We start from the raw sequence: 11,104 nt of genomic DNA, 5'->3' as shown, positions 1-11,104 counted from the left end.
AATTTCCTGGAAAAAAGATTACCAATATTAAGCTGAACAAAATTAGATACATGCATTATTAAGCAACAAGACATTTATTCAGGACAAATTCCCAGAGTCCAGAACTGGTCTACTAGTTGGGCTTCTGGTTTTCCCACATCTGTCATCACAGTTCATGCCAGCAGCTTGAGAAATAAAGCAAACAGAATTTTAGTAACAAAGGAAATATGTTAAATATATAAATAAATTAAAAGTCTTCATTAGCATTTTATGCTCTGTAACCTCCACCACCAAAGAATGAAGCCATGGTAATAAAACCATGAAACATGAAAGTGAGGAGCCTTATAAATAGGCAAAACTGTCAGATAGGTATGATTCAGCATGGATGTGGATTCACCGATAGCTAGGGACTAGATCTGGGTAAATAAGGCCTGATCCAGTTCTCATTTAAGATAGTGGTACTCTTTCCATTGACCTAAATGATAGTTGGATCAGGGACAGTCTCAGAAAAAGCAATTACAACTATTTTGCTTTCATTGTGTTCACACCCGTTTTTATTTAACATTCACACAAGAAAAGTATTATTTCTTTGAATGTTCATGGAAAGTGAATTTTGAACCAGTGGCCAAGATTTGTTAAATCACAAAACATTTGTTTTTATTACTCAATTAAATTAGTGTCAGGCAAAGGCAGGCTTTGCTGTTACTATTGATTTTACATAGAAAGAGCTCAGATATTCCAGTGATGGACAACAGTATAAAACCCAAAGATAGCTACACAGAAGTTGTTTATTAAGGTTAGATCATCCAACCAGGGAACAGAAAGAATCTGATGTGACTTTGGTGACACTATTCATGCAACTCAAATATCAAATACACCTCTACCTCGATATAACATGAATTTGGATATAACTTGGTAAAGCAGCGCTCCGGGGGGGCGGGGCTGCGCACTCCCGGTGGATCAAAGCAAGTTCAATATAACGCGGTTTCACCTATAACACGGTAAGATTTTTTGGCTCCCGAGGACAGCGTTATATCGAAGTAGAGGTGTACCTGAAGAAATACTCACAGTAGTCCGTTCATTGACAATCCATGGGCTGAGATTTGTTCAGGAAAAAATAATCACCAAACACTTCTGAATAGTGAACAAATTCACAAAAATCACTCGTTACTCAGAATTTGTAACCTAATCTGTCCACTGCAATTTTTTCACCCAACTACTAAAGACGTTTAGATGATAAAACAAACTAGTACCACCTAGGGCTATGTAAACACATTGATAGTGTGTATAGAAAGCAGGAAAACAAAAGCTAATTCTGCTTATATGATGGTAAAATAGAAAAAAAATAGCAAAATAAGAAAAAATTAGAAAAAAGTGTGTTAAGTTAAATCTAAGTTAATAGGTAAAGTTTTCCACAACTTGAAGGAGGCTTCCGGATGAGGTGAACTCTACCTACTAGCCCAATTTTCTTTTCATTGCCTACAAAAGGACTCAAAGACATAATATCTCCTCTTAATTTTATACCTTAATTTTCATTTTGTAGCTATTATTCTATGAAACTTTTTATACCCCAAAGTTCATTTCATTGAAGGTGGCACAAATATCTAGTCCCGCTTGTGATTGTCAGAAGTGAAAAGTTTTAGGAAATTAAATATTCCAAGTCAGTGAAGAGCCTGAGGGGGATTTTAATGCCCATTTGACACAAGAGCAGACCTTTATCTGAGAACACTTAAGAGTCACTGAATTTTCCTATTCTTCCATCTTCCTTCCCCTTGTCCCTATCTCCACACTTCAAAACTGATATACTATTGCCCTGCTTGAATGATGCCAGTCTAAATAGAGAGGCCCAGAATAACCTACTCTCTCATCCCAGGAGGTTTATCCTATCAGGACTGCACTGACAGTTGGGGCCTGATCCAAAGCCCATTGAAATCAGTGGAAAGATGCCTTTGATGCATATTAGCAGGTAAACTTGCACTGCTGTTGCCTGGTCTGTGAGCGAACGAATGGATATAAACGGTGGGGGCGACGGACCTGTCTGGTTTTAAGATTAAGTTAGATAAATTTATGGAGGGAATGGTTTAATGGTAAAACATAGTAGTCAAGGAAAACCAAACAATGGTAGGTAAATCGTATAATGGCTGACAGGGGTCAGGCTGGTGACTCTTGCCTATATGCTCGGGGTCTGACTGATCGCCATTTTTGGGGTCGGGAAGGAATTTTCCTCCAGGGCAGATTGGCCGAGCCTCTGGAGGTTTTTCGCCTTCCTCCGCAGCATGGGGCAGGGATCTCTAGCAGGAGGGTCTCTGCCGATTGAAGTCACCTAAAACAGGATTGGGGACTTCAACAGCAGAGTCCAGGGAAGGGGTAGGGACGGTTTTATGGCCTGCAGCATGCAGGGGGTCAGACTAGATGATCATAATGGTCCCTTCTGACCTTAAAGTCTATGAGTCTATGAGCTAGTATGGGTACAAAGCAGAGATGAGTTACTCCAGCATAGCAAATAATTACCCTATCTATAATAGCAAACAATAGCATACACATGTTCTGCAAGTGGGTGGACACCCATTCGATGGAGGGAGAGAGACATAAGGCAGAAGTGATAATGTCCTCTTGGCGTGGTAAAGACGTATGTTCATAAGTCATCTCATTTTATTGTAACATTTGAAGTGCTGTATAAAGCCTACACTTTACAGTCTGCACATGCACCGTTTTCATTTTTAAAATTTAAATATTTATTTTCATGAGAGAAAACATGCATATTTATGTACACAGGTTTTTTTAAATCTCCATTTACATAACCAAAGTCCTTTGTACGAATCTTTGGAGAGAAAAGGCAGGTGGCAGCAACTTTGCAGATGGCAAACATTTAAACTTGATATTGAAGATGCAGTTACTGCAAGACATTAGTGACTGCAGAAGAGGGTCGTTTAAGGATTGATTCAACTGAGAATGATAGAGGCTCATTTGCTGAGAGTTTTGTTGCAGCTTGTTTGGCCCCAAAAAAGTCTTTTGAGTATCTATCTATTGTAAATTTGTACTTTTGGTTCTCTTTGATGGAGCACTCTCTGTACTTCTTAGATGCCTCTTCAAAGCTCTCTTTTACAAATGATGTTTTTAACTCAGGCCCTGGTTTGTCATGAAATGTTTGCTGTAAAAATGAGTGGAACGGATTATACTTGAGTGCTTGAGGGTGCTTGGTATTTTCTTTGCTGATCTTGCTTAAGATGTGTTCTTGAGAAGCCAGAGAATCCTTCTCAGAAATCTGTGGAAAAGTCCTTTTAGGAGGAGAGAAAGCAGACCTCTCACGGGCCTCCTGAGGGACACACTGAATTTCTCGAGCATGAGAAAGCACAAGTGAATTTTCAGTTTTTGGTGACATCATGTCCTGCTCTGAATTTACACAATCCTGGCCTTGTGAAGTCTTCGAGTCCCAGGCTGCCCCAGGTTTGAGAGCTTGGACTGCCGTAGCATTCAGTAGGCATTGCTGATAGAGAAAAGCATCACTAATGGGGCTACGCTTTGGCCATACCAATAATCTGGAGGACAAGGGATATTGCCTGTAGGTAGTGGCTACACTGACATTTGAAGAAATCAGTTCCATATTCCCAGATCCTGAATACTGCATGGTTAAGTCAAGACAGGTTGGTAAGAAGTTGCAAAACTCCTTGCTAGGATCTTCAACCTGGGTAGGGTTAAAGGCAGTTTTATAGGAATTGTATTCAGTTCCATGCACCATATGGTTAGGCAGGAAAAGGGCAGCAGCTTGAGTGGCTTCCATCATCTCCCTTTCTTTATACTCTCTCTCTAACATAATGTTCTCCAGCTCTTTATCAGCAAAGGCCCGTCTTTTTCTCATCCTGTCACTTACAGGGGGTGACAAAGGTGAATTCCCTCCCAGGTAAGGATCTGCTGGCATGGGGCGATAACCTAAAACAACAAGATATGGGTATGAATAAATTAAAGTAACTAAAACAGCATCACCTATCTGTAATGTTTGTAAAAGGGCAGGAATGCTAATGTGGAGCTCAATCCTGCAAGGACCTAAGCACTTCCTGCAAAATCCTGAATGCCTTCAACTCCCAAGGAAGTCACCTTGCTGGAAGTGCTCAGCACGTTGCACAGCCAAGCCCGTGTAGTATATAGATGCTTCCAGCACATATAGGGCCAAATCCAGCTCATTTTACTCAGGTAAGTAGTTCTGGTGAAGACAACAAGATTACTTACATAAAGGGCCCAATCCAACTCCTACTGAAGTCAACAGCAGTCAGATTGGGCTCAAAGTGAGCAGAGATTTACTCCTCTGTGTTACTTGCTATGCTGGAATTTCATTCCTCCATTTAAAATTATTTTTTTAAAAGTGACAATTTAAAATATTTAGATTATTTTACTTAAAATTAAAGAAAAAATACAAATTACTTAAAATTGCAACATTTTCAATTAGGAGACCACACTAATTAGTTTCACTTAATATAATGTACTGGGCCCAATTCTGTTTGCTGTACCCAGACAAGTAATCCCATTCAAGTTAATGGAACTACTTATATGAGTAAGGAGAACAAGATTTAGCCACTTTCATTCCCATTCATCTCACACTGGTTTCCCCATTGCCAAAGAAGATATCTATACCTATAGCTGATGCCATTTCTATTTTCTAAAGATGAATCATTATCTGTAACACATTGTTACAGATGGTAGAAAAATCCAAGGAGAGCTAGGAGAAAAGAAAAAGAAAGTTAAGATAGATTAGGGAAAAGAATGTGGAAGAGATTCTTTTTTAAAGAATGAATTGCAGAAGAAAGTAACCTGGAAAGAGTTTTCTTATCTGGCCAAAATCACTTTAGTATCTGGACAAACTTTCTTTCTAACTTAATGCAGGCAAAGAGAAAATATCACTTAATAGAACTGGACTACATCATTTTCATGTCTTTTTTCTAATTTCTAATGACTTGGAAAGTAACCAAAATGGCCATATAAACAATTTTGGGTATAGGTTATAGGGTATTGAAAAAAGCAAGAATTAGCCCTTTAAAACATTTATTTATTTAATAAAAATGTACCTTAAAATGGCATTGTACTATAAATAATATTTCTGGCAGCACAAAATAATGTATATCAAATTTGTTTGAAGAGTCCATTATGTTTTATATTTACAAAAATATAATCATTGCATTCATTTACAAATAAAATGAAACAAAAATAAAATCTTCTGCACTGTCAATTGTTGCCAGGTAGTTATTTACCTACATTCATTTTTACACTAAAAATGATCCTAAATTTCAATTTGCTGTTTCTAGAATCCTTTAGTGCAATTTTGTTTCATAACAAGCAGAATGATCATATTTCCTCCATCTCCATCCCAACCAAAAAAACAAATAAACAAACATACAAGAAAATGTACTACAAGATCTCATTTGAAAGGGAAGGGAACTATTTTATGTTCTAAAACAATTCTTTGCTAGAGTCCAAAATTTTAAAATATGTTCTTGATGTGCAGAGATTTGAGGCAACAGTACATCGTGCTTACTGGTGTATATGCACTCCATGTGTATTGCAGAGAAAGAAATATGTCTTCAATATAATCATGTTCCTTTTAAATAATATTAGTAAATAATTAGTAGAGTTAGTGTTTATTTTTCTAATCTGTTGCATATTTAGCCTTTTTTTCTTAATTCTGTAATGAGAAACTTTTCTAAAACAGAGAGAATTCCTTAAGCTTTTAATTTGAACAGATAGTGTAAATCCTGAGATCTTCTGTAGTAGGGAGCAATTAAATACTTTTGTTTTACTTTAGATTTTTTTAGCATTATGCAAGACACTTTGTTTTCTGAGTGTTGTTGGGTTTTTTTTTTCCAAAATAGCACATGGAAATCTGAGTAGGTGTTTCAGCAGCTCCTACAGTTATGATGTCTGTTGCTCATAAAGGTCAGAATGCAGGAGTGTTTTTACCTTCTAAAATGCTTTTGGCCAGCAAGCTGGGCGTCCTGACAGGCCTCTGGTAGACTGTTTTGCGCTCAAAATTAGCCTGTTTCCCTGATAGCCCCTTCTTATCCTAGCAAGAGAAAAGAGAAGAAAACGGTCAATAAACAGAAGGACAATGGTCGTTTCCTTCCTTAAGGAAATTTTATTTTCTGCTCTACTCGTTTTAAAAGAACGGATTCAAAAGAATCAAAATGTCACTCTCCGGGTTGTAAAAGGAGGAAACGGATTTTATTGTTATAAAGAATCTGCCTTAAGTGCAGATAAACAAAACAGAAAGTGACGCAAAACGGCCGGGGTGATCGAATGTCAGTAGGAAGGAGAAGCAAGGGTGATATTTATCAGAAGCATCTAACCTATTTCTACGATCAGAGCCCGGGAGTTTGACTAGACATAACAGAGCACCGGCTCCGTGTGCACTCAAAGGAGAATGTTGGATCCTAGTGAAAATCGGAACGGCTCACAGGTCTGCATCACTATCCTTTAGTGACGCTTTCAGGTGAGCCGATCGCTTAATACCAACAAACAACACGCCTCGTTTTAAATAAAAAAGGATTATTGAAAACCAACCGTTGCAAAACCCTGAGGAAATATTCTGGAGGGAAAGGAAGGTGTAGATCAGAGAGCATGCTAAAGATAGGGGATGGCAATTCTGGAATATTTTTGCACATGTGTAGATAGATTTTATAGGAGGCCTTGGTTAGCAACGATTCCATAAACGTAACGAATCTATTGAGAAAGCGCATTTACTTCCCGCTTCCCCTCGGCAACGCGGTGAAGTTGCTGAATTACACTGCCCCTTAAAACTACCCCATATATTACAAAACGCGTCACTTGAACTTGCATCTGACACAGTGGTGACAGAATGTGCTAGATCAAATTTTAATAATCATTCATCGGCACCAGCCCTTAAAATAACTATTCATAATAACATACAAAGCATTCCTTCGGTGACGTTGCGAACTACAGAACAGGGATTTTATTTTTATTTTGTTGACAGTTTTGCTAGTTTCCCCCCCCTGCCACGTTTCAGTACTCAGCCTCTAGCAAAGAATATTGCAAACGAGTTTCTGAAAATCTCGACGCGCGATGGCTAGTCACATCTCCATGAATGATTCAAATCCCAGAGTTACTCTCGGTGCTTCGTTACAAAAGTACAGGGCTGGGGCAAATAACACGCTGTCTCTTTCCAAAGGTAGGGAGCCCGTTACTATACTTTGTGGAAAGCTGTCACTTCCCAGGAGAGGAGACTACTAGGATCTCTGCCATCCTGCGTGAACACCTATCCACAGGAGTACCGTCTCCAATCTAGGGTTGTTGGTTTTTTTTTTTTCTGTTATAAGTGATGAATTTCTTCCTTTTGAAACGAGCGAGCCCTTCTCCCGGGGCGGACAGCCTCCACCGCCTGGGATCTCTCATCCCATTCATTTCTTTACCCAGGTTCACTAAGAACCACATCTGTAAATCTCACATCACTTAACTGCCTGGGGAAATGACCAACTACCTCCCCATATGGGCTCTGGGGGAAAAAAAATCTCCCTGGTCCTTTTCAGCTGAGTCAAGAGGATGCCTGCGTCCCAATCAGGATAAAACAGATGCCACCATCTACCTTCTGGTGTTGACTAGTCAGTTGCACAGATGGCAGAACAAATCGGTATTAATCATTGGAAATGGATGCGTTTTTGGGAGGCCTCTCCACATTTCCTGCTCCCCGGGAGCGCTGCTAGGAGAGGGATCGCGGCCCTCACACAGGCGGAGTCACCTGTCCGCGCAGAGGTAATGGGCGCTGCCCCCCTCGTCCCCTCCTCACCTCAGTGGCCTGCTGCCTCCGGAGCGCCACCTGGGCGGCCATGACCCGCTGCCTCTCCACCACCAGCAGGCAGTTCGCGCACTGGCAGTCCCGCCAGCGGCAGAAGCGCTTGTGGCCCTTCAGGCAGGACACCACGCCGTGGTTGCGGCAGCGGGCGCACTTCGGGGTCCGGCTCAGCTTCCTCTGCTCCCCTCCGCTGCCCCGCTCCACCTGCTGCTGCTTGGGCTGGCTAGGGCCCCGCGGGGCCGCCCCTTCCTCTTCCCCGTCCTCCTCCTCCTCGTCGTCGTCCTCCTCGTCCTCCTGCTCCCCTGGGTCGCCGCCCTGCAGCAGGCAGGCCCCCAGCTGCTCCTCGCCCTCGTCCAGCTCCAGGCTCTCCACGTCGATCTCCCAGTCGGCTCCGGAGGCTGCCTGCCCCTCGGCCATGGCACCGCCTGGATCTGCTGCTCCGCGCTGCAAAACACAAACCCCGCCACGCGCTGCCCTTAGCAGGCTCCGTGTCCGCCGCAAGCGGGGCTGGGTGGGCCAGGCGTGCACGGCCCGCTGAGTGCATTCTCCCCACGGACACAGGCCCTGCGCCGTGCAGGGGGTCCCTCCCTGCACCCTGACCCAGGGCTAGCCCCGCACACCACCTGACACACGCATCGTGTGTTGGGCTAGCCCTGGGACGGGGTCGTGCCGGGGTTTGTGCCGACATCAGGCCTTACTGCACACACCTCACATCGCTCTCCGAGTCACACGCACAGCCTTTTTGCACGCGCGTCTAATCGATCACACATCGCTACACACTTAGCTACCAAGTCCTTATCGACACACTACACACTGATGTCAGATTTCTCCCGGCTACACGCACAGCTCAGCTCTACCTTGCCAGGGTCACACACACACCACCTCTTCGGGGTTATAGGGATGTCACTTCAGTCACTCTGCAAACGCGCACATCTGGCGGCATTATTGTCTAGTGTCATCTGCAGAATTTGAAGTCTCTGCGCGACCTGCATTACTTCTCGGCTTTCCCGTTAAGCTATCTATTGATTTGGGCCTAGACCCTTATGTTTGGCGAAGCGGTAGATTTAGAGCCCGAACCTGCATTCCTTGAACAACCAAAACTCCCGATAACCTCCCTGGGAATTTTGCTGACCCAACGAACGCAGGACTGGCGAGGAACAGCAGAAGAAAGGGATCCAGGGGGCTAATTTCCAAGAATCCCCATTCCGGTGGGCCAAGCGCAGCACGGGCTGTAGGGCTGGCAGCACCCGGCGGGTTGCAAAGTCTGCAGAGTTTCCCTGGTTTCCTCTCTCTGGTGTATGAGGGGTAGACTAAATCTATAGGGAAACCTTACGGTGAAATGCCTTCTTAATCTCGAAAGCACACGCTCCGCCAGTGAGTGCAGACGCCCCAGCCCCCTCACAGAGTGCTAGAGAGTATCCCGGAGGGCTAGGGGGTGGGTTAGTTTAATCGAGGTAGAGGTTGCATTGTAGGTATGTTCCTTCGCCTCTGCCCAGCCCAGCCCGCACATCTCCAACCCCCGGGTTTTGCACTTACCCAAGTTCAGAGCCCAAGGCCAGCCGCAGAAGCAGGCTGCATTCAGCCCCGCGGGAGTGGCTGGGCGCAGACCGATCCCGGGGCAGCACCAGCCCAGGGGGACCGCAGCTCCTCAGCAGCCCCGACACATCGCGGCTCGATGCGGGGCAGTCACTTCTGCAGGCTGGGACGGGCCAGGGAGGGACACGGCAGCGCCTGCCAGCGATGGGCGAGCTGCGGGGACCGAAGCAAGGGGCTGGCGGCCTGAGATGCTGTGGTGGTTTTTCAGGCTTGAGGGAGAGAGATAAGCAAGGGAGAGTTGGGGTGCATTTGCCTTCAGCACCCCAGGCCTTAACAGCACAGCGCCAGCACCCGCCTCTATGTTCCCCTCGGTGCAGTGCCCAGCCCGACTCGCCCCACTGTATTATCCGCTCCAGCTCTGGGGCGCCCGGACAGCTGATTGGTGGGTTGTTGGGCGGAGAGAGATCTGATTGGCAGTAGGGGCCGTCGATTCCCTCCCTCTAGTCTCCAATCTCCGCCCCTGGTTGTGTCTGCCTGACTGTGTGATAATAATGTGTCCAGCCCCTGCAAGCCGGGCGGTGTGTGAAAGCCACTGTTTATCCGTCAGGCTTGCAAACACTAGGCGTACCCCCTGTATTGTAAACACACGGGTAAAGGGGAATTTTTCATGAGGTCCAAAGAGAGGAAAATCTCTTATGATTTTGAGTATAATGATTACAAATAATAAATAAAAGGCGCCGGGAAGTGAGATTGTCTCCTTATAGTGCGGTCATCAAGAGCAAAACCAATTTAAAATATCCAAAATAATATCACATTTTCCTTATGGGGTTAGGGTTGTCTAGCTGCATTAAATACGATTGGCAGTGGCCTTTAAAAATCAGAAAATAAAACAGAATCGTGTTTTATTATGATGTGCAATTTAGAAATAAGGATTGTTATACTGTGAATTTATGTTGAACGTTTTCTTCCCTTAATTGTCACAACAATAATATTCCCCAACAAATATCATAGTCCTGAATAACTTTCTATTGTTGCTTCATTTCTGATGCTACATTTCAGGGGCAGAGGGCAGACAGCTTTGTTTCGTTCAAAACTTAATGATTAAATGATTACTTGCAAAGTTTCAGTTGTGCCAGAAATATTTTAAAGTGTCATTGCTTCGCAAGATAAAAGCGGGAGCCGAGGGAAGGTAAAAACATAAAAATATTGGTAATCCTGGATGTCAGGCTATCCTCAGAACTAGCAATTTCATCCAGAAGCTAACTTTAGCCACATTGTGACCAGGAAAACAATTGTATGGAATCAAACTTTCCAACAATGTGCTGATCGAAAAGAATGATACAGATGAAAATATTCGCAGAGCAACTGCTTATTTGTGACATAAATACTCTGATAAATATTCCCCTTTACATTGTGTGTCTATGTATAGGTTAATATGTTTGTTTATATAATATAAACATATACGCGTATCCTATCATCAGACTGATACCAACGGCGCGTATATAGTCAATATCTGCATTAGATATATCAGAAACTTGGCCTTAGTAAGTCGGGTTTTCAAACTCTAGTGAGTCAGGTCGATCCGGTTTTTTCTTAGATTTTTGTACCTCTTCTTATGATGTATGGATGATTGTGAAATGTGTTTGGAGATTCGCACTGGACAGTTCACACTCAGCTGGGTAGCCGTTCCTCTGTCCGCCTGGCTCTAGCCTCATGCAGGGACAGAGAACATCTTCATCACCTTTAGCCGTCTTTAGGGGAACAACTGTCCATCTGCGCCTGGAGAAAAGCCGT

The 11,104-nt window shown here is 43.6% G+C and overlaps 1 protein-coding gene across 3 annotated transcripts; it reads right to left on the bottom strand.

The window, feature by feature from the left end:
* Positions 1–2,446: 2,446 nt before the first annotated feature.
* DMRT2 (doublesex and mab-3 related transcription factor 2) lies at positions 2,447–9,664 on the bottom strand. 3 transcript variants are annotated; one of them, XM_054033112.1, is made up of 4 exons: positions 9,311–9,664; positions 7,769–8,218; positions 5,929–6,031; positions 2,447–3,909 (listed from the first exon to the last, which is right to left on the bottom strand). In XM_054033112.1, the coding sequence occupies exons 2-4, from the start codon at positions 8,189–8,191 to the stop codon at positions 2,873–2,875; spliced, it is 1,563 nt and encodes a 520-aa protein (XP_053889087.1). In that variant the 5' UTR covers positions 8,192–8,218; positions 9,311–9,664; the 3' UTR covers positions 2,447–2,872. The 3 variants fall into 3 exon arrangements, with proteins under 3 accessions (XP_053889087.1, XP_053889089.1, XP_053889088.1); XM_054033114.1 differs by lacking the exons at positions 5,929–6,031; positions 9,311–9,664 and having other exon boundaries at positions 2,449–3,909; positions 7,769–7,807; XM_054033113.1 differs by lacking the exons at positions 5,929–6,031; positions 7,769–8,218; positions 9,311–9,664 and adding an exon at positions 4,609–4,683 and having other exon boundaries at positions 2,449–3,909.
* Between the last annotated feature and the right edge of the window lie 1,440 nt (positions 9,665–11,104).

Source organism: Malaclemys terrapin, chromosome 6 (genome assembly GCF_027887155.1).
Source record: "Malaclemys terrapin pileata isolate rMalTer1 chromosome 6, rMalTer1.hap1, whole genome shotgun sequence".
Taxonomy (NCBI): domain Eukaryota; kingdom Metazoa; phylum Chordata; order Testudines; family Emydidae; genus Malaclemys; species Malaclemys terrapin.
The sequence above is the reverse complement of the archived record's forward strand: the minus strand, read 5'-3'. Positions and strand labels throughout refer to the sequence as shown.

Coding starts and splice junctions, on each gene's coding strand:
- DMRT2 (XM_054033112.1), bottom strand. CDS start 8,191: ATGGCCGAGGGGCAGGCAGCCTCCGGAGCCGACTGGGAGATCGACGTG. Junction 6,032..7,768: donor GGAGGCAGCAGGCCACTGAG/GTGAGGAGGGGA, acceptor TTCTCTTGCTAG/GATAAGAAGGGGCTATCAGG. Junction 3,910..5,928: donor GGCCAAAAGCATTTTAGAAG/GTAAAAACACTC, acceptor TTGTTGTTTTAG/GTTATCGCCCCATGCCAGCA.